Source organism: Paralichthys olivaceus, chromosome 13 (genome assembly GCF_024713975.1).
Source record: "Paralichthys olivaceus isolate ysfri-2021 chromosome 13, ASM2471397v2, whole genome shotgun sequence".
In the NCBI taxonomy this organism is placed as follows: domain Eukaryota; kingdom Metazoa; phylum Chordata; class Actinopteri; order Pleuronectiformes; family Paralichthyidae; genus Paralichthys; species Paralichthys olivaceus.
Window position 1 is genome coordinate 19,156,193 of NC_091105.1, and position 17,401 is coordinate 19,173,593.

Here is a 17,401-nt window from a genome sequence, read left to right on the forward strand (position 1 = left end):
ACACGACATCGGGCGAAGAGAGGGGAGGAAGGAAGGGGAGGTGTGCGGGAGGAGTTGGGGGGGAGGCATGACACTTTAGGCAGGAGGTTCCGATCACTGTGGTCAGCGGGAGCCGAGAAACATGCCCGATCCGCTCCGTGCGCTCTCCCGCTCCTAGTGTTGGCTCGACGTCAGATGCTGTGCGGCAGTGCAGCAGGAGGAGCTCGGGCTGGCGAGGCTGCCGCTCTCCCCCTCTCACCCCTTCTCCAATCTCTGCCTGTGTCTCTCTCTAGATGGATTCCTTCAAGCTCTGCCCTGCCTAACATGGACGCCCCGCCACCTCCACCACCACCACCTCCACCGTCATCTTCCTCAGCTGAGTCGGAGGGCTGTCTCTCCTTGGCGCAGTGAGCCGGACACGCAGTGCTTTTTTCTTTTTCTTTGTTTTGGCCAAATGGATGTGGGGAAACCGCTGCCCAGCCCGCCGGTGGTGACCATGCCGTGATCTTGCAGTCGCCCTGCTTCACGTTAAAGGGGTGAAAGAAAGAACAAAATCTGGGGATTTACCGATTCAGGGATTAACAATCCTGTGCAGCACACAAGCACCATGAAGATCGCCTCCTTGCTGATGTTTGGTGCGAGACTCGGGTGCACCGTCAGGCTTCTACTGCTGCTATTACACTGTGTGGGATATTCTCATGGGATGCCACATGTCTTGAGATTTGGTGAGCCACTACTTCTTTTTCCTCTCACGTCACCCTCAAAGTTTAATTGGTGTCTTCTCATTCCCATAAAGCATGTTGCTCTGTGTGTGCGACCTGTTGGAAAATCACTTTTTCCTCCCGAGTGGAAAATAGTTGAAGTTGCTTTTCTGAGAGTTTTACAAGTTTCTTTTTAGGAGGAGATGCATGCAGGTGATGTGGAGCTGGCACAGAGCTGCACTGCTACGACAGAGCTGCCAGAAATAGAAACTAATACATGAATGATCTGTGAGTCCATGGGGAGGCAACAGTGGACAGTTGGGAACTTGTTGCTATTTAGAAAGTTTCAAATTTAAAGAGGTTAATGTTTGTAGACATGACATCACTCCTTCATCCATGTGTCCAGTGTCTGATAGGAGAGATGTATCCATGAGTTCGTGCCACCCTCTCCAGGTGCGTGAGTGTATGCGTATGTGTGTGATATCACACGTCATGCCAGGGTGTCTTGGTACTTGTACAATATATTCGTTTACAAATTCATGTTGTGCTGCATGTTTACACATATGTTATTGGTGTGTGTGTGTGTGTGAGTGTTAGGAAAACACAGACAGTCAAGTGTTATCAATGGCAGTAGCTTCACTTAGTGTTTTATTGGAGGAATAAGAGGCAGAATCTTTCATACTGTGCCTCCATGCCTCGTCCATATTTCAGGAATGTGATGAATATTTAATTTTTTCTCTGAGGGAAATTTTTGGGAAGATCCGTCATTTTCACTCTTGAAATTCCCCGTAAGCAGAAGGTAAAAAAATAAAAACCTTCACACCCTACGACACAGTATGGTGATCGTACCACTGTGGGTATGATGCTCATAAATGTAAAACGCACCAGATGTCTTGTTTAACATTGTAAACATAAGGCTCAGTGGGTTTGAATAAGTCAACATATTAATGCTGGGGCCAGCTGTGGGCCAGAGGTTAGGGCCGGTGACTTGCATTACACAGTGTGACTCCAACGACAGAAAAGAACTCTGCAGAAACTAAATAAAAAACATTTTGATAATAAAATGTTTCCCGGTGCTCATGTGTGTTATCAAGAAAATACACAATGTGGATAAACACATACACACAACAGTTGCATTAACATGCACAGATACAGATATATGCAAACTGATGTAATACTATGAACAGCACACAGATATATTCATATCGACAGATGCACTTTGGGTTAAATAACTTGTTTCGTGTGCAGTGGCAGAAATAGCACCAGTCTGCAGTAATTAAATGCACAATGTTCATTTCATTAATTCATAAATGCAAATTGATGAGGTACCGATTGATTTTTTTTCTGTTGACAGAGCTGTGGGCTTTGGAACGGTGTGTGACAGAAGTGTAAATGGATAGAACCTGGCCGGCTGGGTGTCTTTACATTATGGTGACTGGCTCCCAGCGTACAGTCATTCAGTCTGTGTGTGTGTGTGTGTGTGTGTTTGTGTGTGAAACTACACCAAGGGGAACACCCTGTGCTCCAACACTTCCCATAATATTAAATACAAGCAAACTGATGTTCAGGTGTAAAATTCCATCGCCCTTTGACTGATTTCCTGATACCCATGGCATTCTTGTTTGTTGAAGTACAGTAAACTGGGCTAAGCAGCTAATACATCAAGTGACAATGTGGGGAAGTTACTGATGATGCAGCACGATTGTGTTTTATGATGAGATCGAGGAGTGCATCTTTAAATTGGAGCGAGGGCCTCGCAATATGAACTGCACCACATCTTGACATATCCACTGTCAAAACTGAGCAATATTTAACTACACCAATTGAATTTTGACCTCACAAATGGGATTTCCTCTATTTCTGCAGCAGCTTCCACTGCCTTTAATGCAATAACCCTGACATTACATCTCTGGGTGTGTTGTGACCATGTTTCCACTCTTCAAAACAGGATCTGGCTCAGCTCATTTAGTCGTATGAAGAATTATAGTGCAGACGTAGATGGATAACTAACTGACTGATTTTCAGTTTGAATTTTAAACACAAGAAAAACAGCCCGGAGTGAGATAGCCATAGGTGTTGTTTTTGATCAGTCCGACCATCTCTTGTGATTAAATAAACCTTTTTGCAAATTCCCAGAGTGAGATCATTGAATGAGACATTTGGAGCAAAGAAATTGAAAACAGAGGCTGATATGGTGATAGAAATAAAAGACCTGGTTGTTCTATGGCCCAAGATCAAGATCATAAAGATACAGATCAGATGTAGGCAATGATAGACTACCAACCCCAGCAGCATGTCACCTGCCGGCTCTGTAACTATGACAACAACCCCCCCTGCTCTGCGAAAACCTCCTGGAGCTTTTCTGAGAGTTGTATAGTCGGCAGGTGAGGTCAGGAAATTGGATGTGTGGAGAGGAAGTCAAATTTAGGTTGACTTTACAGGAATAGAGCGAGAATGTATTTCACAAATTCACTAAGGTGAGCTGCTGGTGGGAAGCGAACGGTTCACACCTTTAAAAAAGCAGCATTAACAAAAATATTAAGGTCAGGGAAGGGTTCCAACTTACAGACTGTATGGAAAATCATGGATTCATGCTGATGCTTTCATCACAGCCAAAGAGTCATGGACACCCACAAGGTTTCTCATGTCCAAAAGAAGCAATTTTAAGGTGAATAATATCTAAAAATGCACCAGTTTATACTGGCACTTTATGTCTCTGTGATCTCTGCAGAGCCGAGGATGAATTAGGTGCGTTGGCGCTGGCTGCTGTGGTCGGCATTAGTATGAAGGTCACTGTCTAATGGGGCAGACAAGCTAAATGTTGCAGGTCGAGGCTAGAAAAACTCCCTCTTTAGAAAATAACTCGCTCTCTGAGAAGCCTGCCTGTCAATAACTGAATAGGAAAGTTGACATTATCCTCCAGGCTGCAGCCCCCGCCTCGCTGATGCCTTGTAAATAAGGAGATTTGCAGAGAAACGCAAACTGCTTGGAAACAATGAGCGGATCATTGCGCAATCGAGAGCATTAGGTATGAAATGGGAGGTGATAATCACTGCACCCTTCAATGAACAAGCTAATTTTCCTAATAATCTTTTTATTTGTTTTCCAGTTTATCAGTGTATCTGTAAGTGGAGTCTCTGGAAGCTCAGAGTGGTTATTGATTATAATGCAAACAGCTGTGAAATACCAAAAGCACAAATCCACACTAGACGAGTTGACTTTTTCCTCTTGTTTGAGTGATGTTTGCTAAAAATAAAGCGTCCAACTGTTGTGGAGAATTACTGAGCTGAAAGTACAAACCCATATTTAAAGATTTTACTTAATTCTACAAGAGGAGCCACAAAAAGGGGACAGAACTCGCTGGTGTTTCATGAGATACTAAGAGAAAATCTAGAATAATGTCAGCTTCATCTTTTCATTTAAAAAAATATATCATATGGGTTCTATGCTGGCAGCCATCAGTTATTTCTAAAACATATTCTGTGAACTGAAGGTGGGACGTCCTCATACCAACATAAAAAAAAATCCTAAATTGGTCATTACCTTCCTCATGAATCTGCAGGATCTGCTCTCTCTCATCATAAACTTTGAATTCATAGTATCCCTGCAGGGGGTATTTGTCCTTCACGTGGAACTGAAGGGATCTTTGATGAGCATGTAGAACATCCCACTACGAGAGATCGCATAGAAACACTGGGACTATGATCGATACACATCAGCACAAGTGTTAGCAACTAAAAGTAATTTGCTAAGGCAGGGTGATCATAGTGATCAAAGCTGAATCGTGGTCTTTTAGAACCAATCACATTCTTTTTCTGTCTGTCTTTGTATTTATTGAAACCACCACACTTGGGATAAATATGTTTTGGGATGAATGACTGATGCTCCTATTTTTCTGCAGAGAACAATCTTTCTTTGAAACTGTAACTGAACCAAAAATACTGTCATCAAAGCACTACAGAAACAAGATATCGCAAGTACAAAAAGATCCTGTTTCTGCTTTAGAGACAAGTAAGCGGCAGATTAATATCTTGCGAGTCCTCCACTGTGAGGAAGAAGTGAAATTTGCTTGTTTGCTTTGTGGCCAGAGAGGGCACCCTTCTGCCAGTGCTTAGAAAGCTGAAGCTTTCAGAGAGACTGGCAGTGACAGATGGTAGAAGGAGAGAAAAAGGCTGACGTAAAAATCACTTTCAACATGGTTATCCACTTAAGCACAGAAAAAGAGGCTACAGCAGGGAGCGAGAGAGGTTTGAGAAACAACGTGCCGTGTATACAAGGCACCTTTCACTCAGAGACCACATGCACGAGCCCAGAGGCAAAGCACGAATATCAGAATCTTTTTGTAAACTATGTAGGGCCAGAAATAACATTTGTTTACAGTCCAGATGTGTGATACTGATCCTGAGGGTGGAGTTGGATGATCAATGAGGAATTAAAGTCCTTTTCACAACAGACCCTATTCATTAGAGATCATATTCTAACAATGACATGTGTATTAAGTGTCGCTCTCATGCTGTTGCTAATGATTTAATGGACTTGACATAACAATTGTTTTATAAACGATTTCCTAAGGCTTTTACTTTCTCCTGTCCTGTTTGTTGTGTGCATCAATCTTTTTTTTTTTAATTCCATATGACCTGATGTCCTTCATCGTCAAACATCAGAACAAGGGGAAATGTGATCTCAGTGGTGTTCACTGTTCACGTCAGACTGGCTGGTTTGTGTTTTGATGAAACTGCTCCTAACCTTGGATTTTCAAGAATAGTATAAAGACACGAAACAAACTGTTCAGTGGTTCAAGTGCTGTGTTGATATAGGTCAGAGGAGACGGTGGTCATCACTCAGATAATCACTCTTTAAAATAGAAAAGCACTGGTTGGTGTGGGGAATGACTCTGGACCCTTCATCTGAGTACTGTTGCTGACCATGTGCATCACTGTACGGCCACAGCTGATGCTTCCATCTTTGTGTTCATAAGATCTGGAGATTAATCATACAGAGTTAAAATATCACCATCATTTGAGACTGAATATCATATACTCAGTCAAAAACCTACTGGAATGCATCACGTCTATTTTTTTGGGTTGTGTAAAAACCGGGTGGACCTTGACTCTGCTTGACTTGCCAGATACAATTCTGTAAAGGCAATGCGGGGCCAAACCTGGCATGAATAAAATGTGTTTGAAGTTTTCTATTAATACAGAGGTTAAACCAATTCTAAAAAATAAATTAGAAGGGCTGGTTGGAGTGCTGTATTCTCCTGCTTCTTTTCTCTATGCTATGATAGGCTAACAACATCGCAACCTGTATATCTTATTTCCTCATGCCAAACTCACAAATGATAGAGAAAAGATGCTAATCAATAAATCTTTATCAAAAATTGAAGCAGCCTGGGGCCTTTTTGTTTAAAGCTACATCTCATTCTCTCTGCACTTTCCGCTCATCAGAAGTGTTGCTGTATGATCGACTGTGTCCCCAACAAGAGACAACAAGTGACAACAATAATTGTCATGTTTAATACTTGGACTGCCTCACTTGTTGGATTGCCCATTATGTTTACTGCCTGTGTTGTCACACTTCCCTAAATTTGTGACGCCACGCGGGAGGAAGCTTTCCCTGCAAAACGCTCCTCCTTGTATTTCCTTGTATATATTTCCATGTATTTCCAAGCTGTTCCATGACACGGACGGCTTTTTCACAGTTGGCAGACCATGTTTACAGAAAATCCACAGTGACATTAATGCAACATTACTTGAACAGGGAACAGAAAACGAACCCACAACAGTTATCAAATCATGAAAATATACATGTCTCAGACGATGGATAAATGGAAGTGAGATGTGAGCATGCAGGTCCCACTGATGTGTGCCTGTGTGTGTGTGTGTGTGTGTGTGTGTGTGTGTGATGTTCTGATTTTAAATTGTTTCTGGATCCAGCTGTTGGAGACGGTGCCTCCCCTGTGGGTGTGTATTGAAGAGCGGTGTTTCCAGTCAACTGAGCCCGCATCAAGCTCACGAGTGAAGTGAGACATGAAATTTTGAACACAATCAATATCCTGATGGCAGAAGAAGTAATGACAATAATAACAATAAACAAGGAAATGGGGTGTAGGTTGAAAAATGAAGCAGATTATGGATTATAAATTGCACTTGAGTCAGAAAGGCTTCCATCAAAGGAGACTGGGCCATTCATGTACAGTATTTGGCACAAAAGGCTCTGCAGAAGAGCATGATTATAATATGAATCCAAGCAGCATGTTAAAGATTCAACAGGGACTGTGATAAAAAAAACAAAACACAACCCTCAGGGTTACAAAACATAAGCCAGCAGAGACATAGCACTGAAGAAACACAGTTCACAAAAGGCCTTTGCATCTATTTAAGATTTTATTTCAAAACATTTCATATCCGAAAGTATAATAAGTACCAGGCATTTTCACGTGGCTGTCGTCAAACTATGGCATAAACTAGAGTAGACTTGTCAGCTTTTATTTGCTAAATAATACAGTAGTGTTTTAAATTATGTAACTAACTAGTATTGAACAGAACTTTGCAGAACATCAGACCCTATCACACTGTCGACATCGTGCATGAAAAAGTTCTGCCCTGTCTTCACTTGTTTTAGTAAATATTGTTATGGGCAAACCCACGTGGGAGTCCTAGTGCATAAACATTTAACACATAGTTTATGAAACCATAATGTAGTTATGTGCAGCTGTAAAGATTCCTCAGGATTTATAAACAACGTCATCTCCTCCCATTGAGATATTAGACTTAGAACATATTACAGCTGTTTTCCAGTATTGTCATTCACCTGTTTACACTGCAGTTTTTTGGGGCTTCAGAAAACATTAACTCATAAAACATGTTAATACTTTCATATCAGCTTACGACTATAGAAGTATGGAATATTTCTTCACTGCATCTGATTGAAAATCCTGACACTAACACCCGGATGGACCTCTTATGACCTTGACTCTGCTCGGGTTGCCAGATACAGCTCTGAACAGGCAATGTGTTTCCAAATCTGGCAACCTTACCTATCCCAGAAGACACTGGACAAACGTTTGTGTTTGTAGCCCACTTAGGGGTTAAAACAATAATATAAGATACAATTAGAAGGGCTCATTGGAGAGCTTCATAACAGCCCAGCTGTTTTTTATCTGCTTCTATTCTTCATGCAAAGCTAGGCTAATTACATCACAACTAGTTCTTCTTATTTCTGAATGTCAAACTCACAAATACAGAGCAGATGGAGGCTGGGGTTGTGGATGGTGCAGTCATCAGCATAATGCAGTGAGAGCCAGAGCCCCTAATTGTCTTTGTTCATGATCTTACAATCTCCAGTTTCATTCAGTCTACTCCAGCACTTTGGATGTGACGCTCCGTTCAGTATGTACTCGATACAGTCCTCTCTTTCTAATGGAAGATTTTCTGGCAATTTGTTTGTCAGCTCTTCTTTTTCTCTTCTTGAATTAGCAAGGATGAATTAGAAGAAGTGCAAGAAGTCAAGGTTATCTGAGCTAGCATTGGAGCTATCATTTCAATTAGAGGCGTGCTGGTTGAACTACATGTGACCTCAATCAGACAAAACTAATCTGATTTGATGGAACCGTGTCAAGGAGGATATTTTTCTCTCAAAGGAAGATACCTTTACAAGAGGAAATCAATTTCTGGCAAATTTCCTTTTTTGTATGGTGATGTATTTGATGCTTGAGTAACCAGTGTAACAACAAGTTCTAAGAGCGAATAGCTTTCTTTTGCCAATGCCATTATTATAATCTATAGTCCATTTAATGAAAGAGAAGAACATGTCCTCCACTCTGTAATATCTTTGAGACAAAAAGCCTTGGGCTGTAGCAGATTAATGTAGGACATTTTTAGTTTTAAGAATGAAATTAGGTTTTTCCTTTTATCGTTTTCATCAACTTCAAAGCCCAAGCTGTTCCTGAAAAAGAACGCCCATGGTCACTTTTGACGTCTTTAATGTGAAAGATGTGGAGATCAGGCAAAAATCTGCTGTCACTGATGCACTGATACTCAAGAAACAATGCAGAGCACAGATCGTTTTTATGTATATATTTAGACTGAAGCCCGCTGCTGTTCTCCTTCAAGTGCCTTTGTGTTCATTATGCCTCTCTGCAGTGTAAATGTAGTTTATGTACTGTGCCATCAGCACTTCTTTCACCAGTGAGTGCTCTGCAGGAGAGGTCTTTCACTCAGGAATTGTATATAGTAATTTACTGGAAAACATGTTTATGCATTTCTCTGTAACTCAATTAACAGTGGAAACTGTATGCAAAGGCGAAGGCTGCTTTACGACACTGAGATGAGGATATCAATACAGCCTTTATCTTTTTGCCAAAGCTTTCAGCTCTGGATGTGATGCTGCAGTGATAGCGGGGTGATAAACCCAGACTCGGCTCCAACAGCATTAAGGATTCATCTGTGTAAACAAATAAAATATAATAACTCTAAAGCTAAGAAACACGCATGGATTTAACATTCAAAGCAAAAATAAAATACTTGCCCTGCTGGCACACATTCAAATATGTTTCATATATACAAAATTGGTGGTAGTGGCGTGTGATTGGAACATTGCCGTTGCCATTTAGAAAAATATGAGCAGTGTCAAAGAACCAGTTATGCTTTGTCCTTCTTCAAATTCAACAGGAATGCCCTTGAGTAAGGCTCCACAGTTGCTCATCAGTAGCCCTTGAAGACCCTGGCTGTTCTATTCAGATGTTCAGATGTGAGTGTGTATGGCAGAAGCCACCTCTGCTGGTTTCCTACAGATAAAGGAGAGCTGTGTTTTATCAGACCTCCGTCCATCAGTGTTATAACAACACTGTTTGCGATTGGTGGGACTCTGGACTCGGTGAAAGACGAGCAATTGTGCAGCAGGATAATTGATAGCACTTTATTTGGAGGTACAGCTGAAAGTGAGTGCACCTACCTTGTGCTCGCTGGACAGGAGAACTGTGAGTCTGCAGAGTTACAGCATCAGAAAAAGAGAACAAACGGCTCTGGTCTGTAAAGTGTTGTGGAGGTTTACAAAAGAACAGTGAGAGCAAAAGTCTCAGTTTTTGCCTTCATTGTGCTTCCAGGGAGACAATGAAGGGTTTTACTAACCCAGGGCCTCATTCCCAATCTGTCACACAGTAAATATTTAACCAACTCTCTGCTGTTAGCTTGTTGAGTACAGATATGATGTATCAATGATGGGTATAGGGATGTGAAAGTAAAACATAAATTGTAATAAAACAATCAGTAGTTTTTCTCTGCTTAGCTTGCCTGCCTGTGTGGAGTGTACAGGGTTAGGTTAATTGGAGACTCTAAATTGACCGTATGTTTGAATTTAAGTGAATTAGTATGTGTGAAAGGTTTATTGTCTCTATATATCAGCCCTGCGGCACACCATTGACCTGTGCTGGGTGCATCCCACCTCAATGTCAGCTGGGATTTGCTACAGCTTCACCTGTCACAAAAATAATGTGTACAGATAATGCATGGACAGATGGATAGAGTGAAGGTCTGAGAGACTGAAACCTTCTTTACACTTGACATCAAGTTGTGGTTGGAATGAAGTTTATTGATTCTAAGCTGAGCTGAGAGCACCACAACAGAGGCCATTTTCTAAAAATGGTCAAAAACCTTTAGCAGCCTAAATTTATTCACAGCATTTATTTGTGATCTGTTTTCTATGTTGACAGTTTGTACTGCCAGTTGCTGGAGATTGTAAATATTGTGTGAGTGTATGAGTGAATGACATTTAGGAACACAAGTCCATTAGATTGTGATTCTACTTTAAAATGTCTTCAGTTTGTAAAGGATTTGGAAGCCATAAATAGTAGCTGTGGGCCTATCTATCTTTGAAACAGAATGGTAGATTGATGGACAGAGGAGAGAACAGAATATATTTTCAGTATTTAAGATACAATGTGTCATGGTAGCAATGACATAAATGGTAATGGTAGAAAGACAGTTACAGTATAGTCCTTATTATAGTCTTTTGGGACCTGTTTTCTGCCAGTGGCCATGTTTGCTGACACAGAATGAACTTCAGCTCTTTCACAGAGTGGCAACACATTGTATCATCTGTCACTGTGGGTAAGTCAAGCATATAATGGATCACTGACTCTTTTTATGCCCTTGGCAGCAGAGGCCACATTCAGCCATGGCATAGCTTCCCTTCACTTGTTTTTCCAGTTTAAGATGATTCCATTTGAAGGAGTGCTCTTATTCAAACACATGGAGAGAGCAGTGCTCAGTGAGCGTCTGGCACGCTACAGTTTAATAACTCTACGTGCAGTTTCAGATCAGTTAACCAACCATTACTGCTCTTTCATTCATTGATCTGGGAAATAATAGTTCAACTACTCAACATTCATTTATTGGTGTTTTCATGGTTTTTTCAACCATATGCTGTTGATTAGCAGATGGAGTTCAGGCAGCAACATTGTTTTTAATATTCTATATTTGTTGAATTGTAATTCCTTATTGTTGTCTGGTAGCAGTTTTCAAAAGGAAGTTAAAAATGTATAAAAAAACTATAATATTGACTCTATATATCTGCCACTCCAAAAGAAACAAAAAATGAAGGAAGAAATATAACATTGAACAAATAAGAAGTAACAATAATAAATAAATAGAGTCAGGGCAAGGAACTACTGTAAGAATAAATAATAGGTTTTGCTCATCGTTAAGTTTTTTCCATCCTCTCCCTTTGTCTGTCTCTTCGCTTCCTTCAATTTTTCATATTGTAAGAACTGAGCAAACTCAATGTGCTGATGAAAAGTGTGAGACATGGTTGAACCTGGGTTTGTTTGGCAGAGCAGAGGGAGCATTGAGGTGAGAAATTAAAATGTGACGTTTCCACGTTTCACATGCTCTGACCTGATGTTATCATCTCTAGTTTGGACTTTGTTAATGTGTCCAATCAAATGTACTGAGCTAAAGCTCATGTATACGTGGATGTTGTTCAGTCTGTAAATAACCTGCAGGGTAAATATGAAGATTTTGGAGATTTATCATCTGAGCCTATAGACGTTTCACATTTCAGCATTGAGCAGGTTTCATAAGATGTCCTGGAAAAGACCTTTACAAAAGTGCTTATGACGTGGAACACCTTACGGTAACAGTGTATTGTGAAGCTTTCTATGTTGATGCAGGTTTGTTAATGTCTGCTTTCAACATGGTAACATTTATGCCTTAATACCTAAAGATGGTTAGTATTTCACTGGTGGTATTACTGTGTATGTGCCACTGCTGTCAGTCTTATTCAAAGTGTCCAATGTAAGGACGACTCCTACTGAACTGTAGAACAGGTCAATTCCCACAACACTGGTGTGGCAGTTGTCTTAATTTCCTTTCTGCCATTTCCCTCCATATCAACTTAGTTCTGTGCTATACTTCTTGCTGTTTTTACAAAGCATGAGCAAATGAAATATTTTTTACTTAAATGACTTTATATGCGTTTGCTCTGCCAGTCTGAATTATCAGCTCGCTTAAATTGGGTTAAGCAGTGGTGGCTTTGTGAGCATTACACTGTGTCCTGGCCCACAGCCAACACACTACTGGTAAATATATTTAAATCAGTGCTAAGCTGCTTAAAATATTCATATTTCACTCATAGTTGGTTTATAGAAATGTAAACCTATATCTCAAGCTGGCAAAATCAGTTACATGGATAAAATATATATATATATATATCATTTCAAACAAAGAGAGGGAGCTGCTGAGCGGTGGCAAGGTATTAGGCCGAGTGCACAGTGTGTGTTTTCCTGATATGACTGGCTTTATTTGCTCCGTCTCTCCTGGCTGAGAGAAGCAGGAGGAAGCAGAGAGGATTCATGCCATGTTCCTCTCACACTCATGTTATAAATGTAAAGTGATTATTCTGAAAGCTGCTTGTCTGCATCCTTCCCTCAGTTTGAAACAAAGTCTCTGCCGTGCTGCAGGTTAGGCCAAAGAAGGCGAGTATGTGGGTGTGATTAGCTGAGGGGAAGATGCTGACTGGGGCTGAGCTGGAGGTGACTGTGGACAAAGAGGGATGGAGACGCTCTGTTCCGGCTGAACTGGGACACACTGAGGACATAAGTGACCGGATCCATTCCCTGTATCAATGTGGCGGTAATACAAGCCAGGACTTGTCATGACAGGCCGTCCTCTGACTGTTGCATCCTCGCGGTTCGTCCTACACTTCAGTCACTGCCTAAGAGCTGCATCGTGGAGCCACTAAGTCTCTGTGCACTTAAGAGGCCATGCCTTTTTTTCACTGCTCTGTTTTGCATGATTCAGAGTCATCTCTTCAAATTCTGATCCTGATTCACACGACTGCTCTTAATTAACACAAGAGGAGAGCTTTAAGAGACTCAGCTTTTAAAACATACTGGATCTTCATGTGCGTCAAAACAGGATTTTTTCACTGCATTATGTTGTAGGTCACCTGCGTTTCGGCAACACTTAGAGCTCAACGCATGAAGAAAATCGGCTTGAAGAATAAGAGTATACCTCAGGCTGTGTAGTGTTAAGTGTTACACGGCCTGCGTCGACAGCTGGATTGATTAAAATGGGCGAGTATCTGCTCCATCAGACAAGCGTGTGACAGACGAGTGAAAAACGTTGCTGCAAAAATGTTGTTGTGTCTCTTTGTGCGCTCAATGATCCTCCATTATGCAGCAATATAGCATTGTCATGCTACAATCTCCTCCTCCTAAGTAAAGCTTCTTTTATGCAATTGAAAAGATTTAAAGGGGAAATATGAATTTCATACAAATGTGTATTAGAAATGCTAGAAAACTGAATATATATATATATATATATATATATATATAGTTACTTGGGATAAAACTGCTCTGTTAACCTTGGCCTCCAACGGATTTCCCCATTGATCCCATGCTCATTACATACCTCACTGTTTTCAGTTCTGCTGCCCTCAGTTCTACCTTCATTCATGAGGGGCTGTGACCTGTCATTACGGCTATGAAAATAATGTTTTCATTTAGAATCAAATGATTGGTCTGAGTTTAACTTGACAAATTAGGAAAACATGTTTATAGAAACTATGCTCTATTAATGGCCACAAAATGTAGTGTGAGACTTAAATATTGTTTCACCCCAAGACAACTGAGGGCAAATAGATTCACCTGGGTTTCTTAAAGAGAGCATAGTTCATATCTTAGCCCTGTTAAATATCCCAATAACCATTGGATGGATTTGTCATGACCTGCTCCACTCTTGTGACTGGGGAATTCTTATTTTCAGACTGCTCAAAAACCACAGAACCAATTTCCATGACATTTCTCTGGAGAGCAAAACAGATAAAGGAGCAGATCCAGGATTTTTGGTCTTGCTGAGATAAGGTGAAGCCTTGGCACATTTACCTGTCCTCTAAGTGCCCTTCTGATTTGATTTGAATTTCAGTTGTTTGGACTGTGAACTGTTCATGTCTTTGTCCTGTTTCCTCTTACTGGGATTGTCTGCCACTCCATATGTTTCACCCAAGCTTAGTTGTACTCCCCTCCCTTATGAAACTGTATTCGTTTTTCTGCTCCCAGTCTTCTTTGTCAGTCTTTGTTCAGTTCATTACAGTTCTTGTTTGCGATAGTGTTTCTGTTTCTGTTTAGTCCATGAGTTTGGTTTTTTGGAAGTTGGATTTCTTGAGTTTGGCCTGTCTGTCTGCTTTACTCGTCACTTTGTCCACCCAGTCCTGTTTTCAATAATTGTAACTGGACTACCATCGATTTCGTATTTCATGGTCCCCTAAAAGATGAATCCTAGTGACATTGGTGAAACCTTGGCACTACCATTAGGTGGTCTTGGATGAGTTCAGAGAGTCGCTGGTGTGAATCTAAGTTCTTAATTTTTCTTGAACCTAAATGTTTTCCACCTTCAGGAGAGACCAGTCAGTCTAAGAAGACATGGAACTGTTCTGCCCAAACAAGGAACCAGGTGAACACAAAGCAAAACACAGGGATCTTTAGTATGTCAGCCAGAAGGGTTACTCCATCACTTGAAAGTCCTCTTGTCTGTCTGAGTTATACAGATGTCTCCATCTTTCCTCACGCTACCTGGAGAGACAGGTATTTGGAGACCAGAGCTGTGTACATTGTAAGTAGACGTCTCTGAATGAGAATGGCAGGGAAGCCTCTCCCAGTCAATAACTCATTTGAAAAGGGTTATAAATGAGAATGATCGTGCAGAGGGGAATGTAGCCTGTATCCCGCCTCGGGTCGCTAAAGAAACTGGAATAATAATCCTCCAGGAAAATCAATGATTTGTGTCGCCACAGGGACAAATACCATCAACCACCCCCCCCTTTTCTGCACCACACAACTCTTATCCATCTATCGGCTGAATTTCTGCTGATACACCATAAATCCAATTCCCTAAAATGTTATATTAAAATTTCAGGCCATTTAGATTGGGTTTGTGGATGGAGAGTGATGGCTTCCCTCTCCCAGGGGCTGAGATTATATGTCAATAATGTCCTCAGTGCCAGGGAGTTTCTTTCATTAGCTTGTATTTAGATTGAAGTGTCATCCATATGAGAGTCTGCTGCTGCATCGCTAAGTGTCTCAGCAGAGAGTGTGTGTGTGTGTGTGTGTACAACAGTCAGACTCTTTCTCAGCCCACAGCTTTAATAGAGTCATCAGCCCGATAAGTCAGCAGCGTGATGTGTTGGAAGATACTCTAGACCAGTGGCACTGGTTTTCGTGGAATTTCCAGCAGCAAATCTTCCTGTATTCAGCATCTGATTTACTAACAGTGGCTCATCACACACTCAGCTGCTGGACTGCACGGGCCAGTGACACTTAGAGACGTGGTCATAGCTCACAGGCCCATTCACAAGATGGAAACCAACGATCATAAGCTTTTTATCACTTTAGAAATATTGCCAAAGTGCAACTGTTGCTATTCAGTCAAGAGCCTGGGAATCAAAACCTTTTCATGGTTTTATTTCATACTCTCTTTTTAGTCAGTAGAAAAATGTCTGTTATTTTCCAGGGCTGTGACACTATAATAACCAAAAGCAAGGTGGAAGAATCACATTACAAGAGTTTTAGCTGAGCCCCATTGGCCACTGTTGAATTGATTTTTAGTTTCTTTGACTTGTTTATGAGCTCTTAATGGTTTTGGGCCAGCTCACATTGTCTCTGTTTTTTATAATAAACAAGTTCTTACATCTTCTGCGGCTGGGTTCCTAAATAAACAAACGTTATTTGCGCAGTTAAATAGTCAGCAGAACTTTCTTCAAAATTATGCTCCAAAATTATTGAATACCTTATTCGGGGCTCACAACCAATTGATTTAATTTCAATTTGATATTATGTCTTTCTCTCATATTTTATTACTCCATTTGGTTATTTTATTATTTTATTGTCTTTCCATTTTTATTTCATTGGAAAGCACTTTGAGCTGAATCTTTTGAGAATTTCTCATTGAATAAAGTTAACTATTCTTATAACTTATATTGTTGTTACTCATCAAATTATTAAATTGTAATCATTGCATTTATGCCATTTGAACTAAGAAATAAAGTCAAAACATCCAGTCAACATACACGAGGTGCGGACGCACAGTGACACAAGCAGAGGATAGAGAGATAGAGAGAGAGAGAGAGAGAGAGAGTATGCAGCAGGTGGATTTGGAGATGGTGTTGATATGGATGTTAATTCTGAGGGAAATGCAGCCAACCTGTCTGGTCGCCTTTGCCCTGCAGCTGATGGAGCCCACAACACAGCACCATGTTTCCTGGGTCAGTGGAGCATTTTGTGTACGTATCCCTCTGGGCTGCTCTCTCTGTTTGTGTCATATCTGGGTTACAGGTCAAAGAACTCGGAGACCGAGTCGTCTGCCCTGAGCTGCTTTGGTGCTCGATCACCCAGAAACTGGCTCCACACTTTTTGATTTTTCTCTCATTACTGTAACACAGCAACCAGGCCACTTTATAATGTCCTACTTTTCACATCATTTTTTTCAATTTCTATATAAAACAAGTAGTTGGATTTTCTCTAGGGATTTCACTGGAGCTGATTTTTAATTCTCCTAATCACTTTTGTAAGGACCTCTGACGTGAAAGCTGTTGGACTCAAATGCACGACTCAAAGCAGGTAGTGAATATAACAAAGCTTTATTTCTGGTTTAAAAGTGTACAAACCAAAAACCACTCTCTTGGAGGATCCAAAAAGTAACAAAACAAAACACTGAGTCAAACAAAAGATCATAAACTTGAAAAAGAACACAAACTTGGCTTGGTGGCAAAACTCTCATGGACAGAACAAGAAGAACTATCACAGGACAAAGGGAGACGAGGACTATTTATACATGAGGAAGAGGAAAACAGGTGAAACCAATCAGGGGCGGGGAAGACGATCAACAAGGCGGGAAAATCACACAAAGGGAGGAAGTCAGGGTCTGAAACAAGAGGGAAAAGGTGAGTACAAAATAAAACAGGAAGTGCACGACGAGACTAGACATTAGTGAAGTTTAAACTAAACATAGAGTGCTCCAAACACACATGACTAGACATGAACTAAACATAGGCATGACATAACTTTAAACATGAACATGAATAAACTTAACATAATTGACGAGACATAACAACTTTGACTTTTAAAGTAATTGTCAGTCATGTGCCATCGTGATCCGTCACTCGACAGGATGCCATTTTACACACTGTAATAGGTGTAAACAAAGAATGACTAACAAAAACAGAAG

At 40.8% G+C, this 17,401-nt stretch overlaps 1 protein-coding gene across 5 annotated transcripts in view; it reads left to right on the forward strand.

Annotated features, from left to right (window-relative positions):
- Positions 1-17,401, forward strand: part of grik2 (glutamate receptor, ionotropic, kainate 2) — a 214,171-nt gene that overhangs the window by 2,500 nt on the left and 194,270 nt on the right. For all 5 annotated transcript variants that reach the window (XM_020091417.2, XM_069537204.1, XM_069537206.1 and 2 more), the window contains exon 2: positions 273-704. In XM_020091417.2, the coding sequence (XP_019946976.2) occupies positions 587-704 (118 nt within the window). In that variant the 5' untranslated portion in view covers positions 273-586. The remainder of the gene's footprint in view (positions 1-272; positions 705-17,401) is intronic.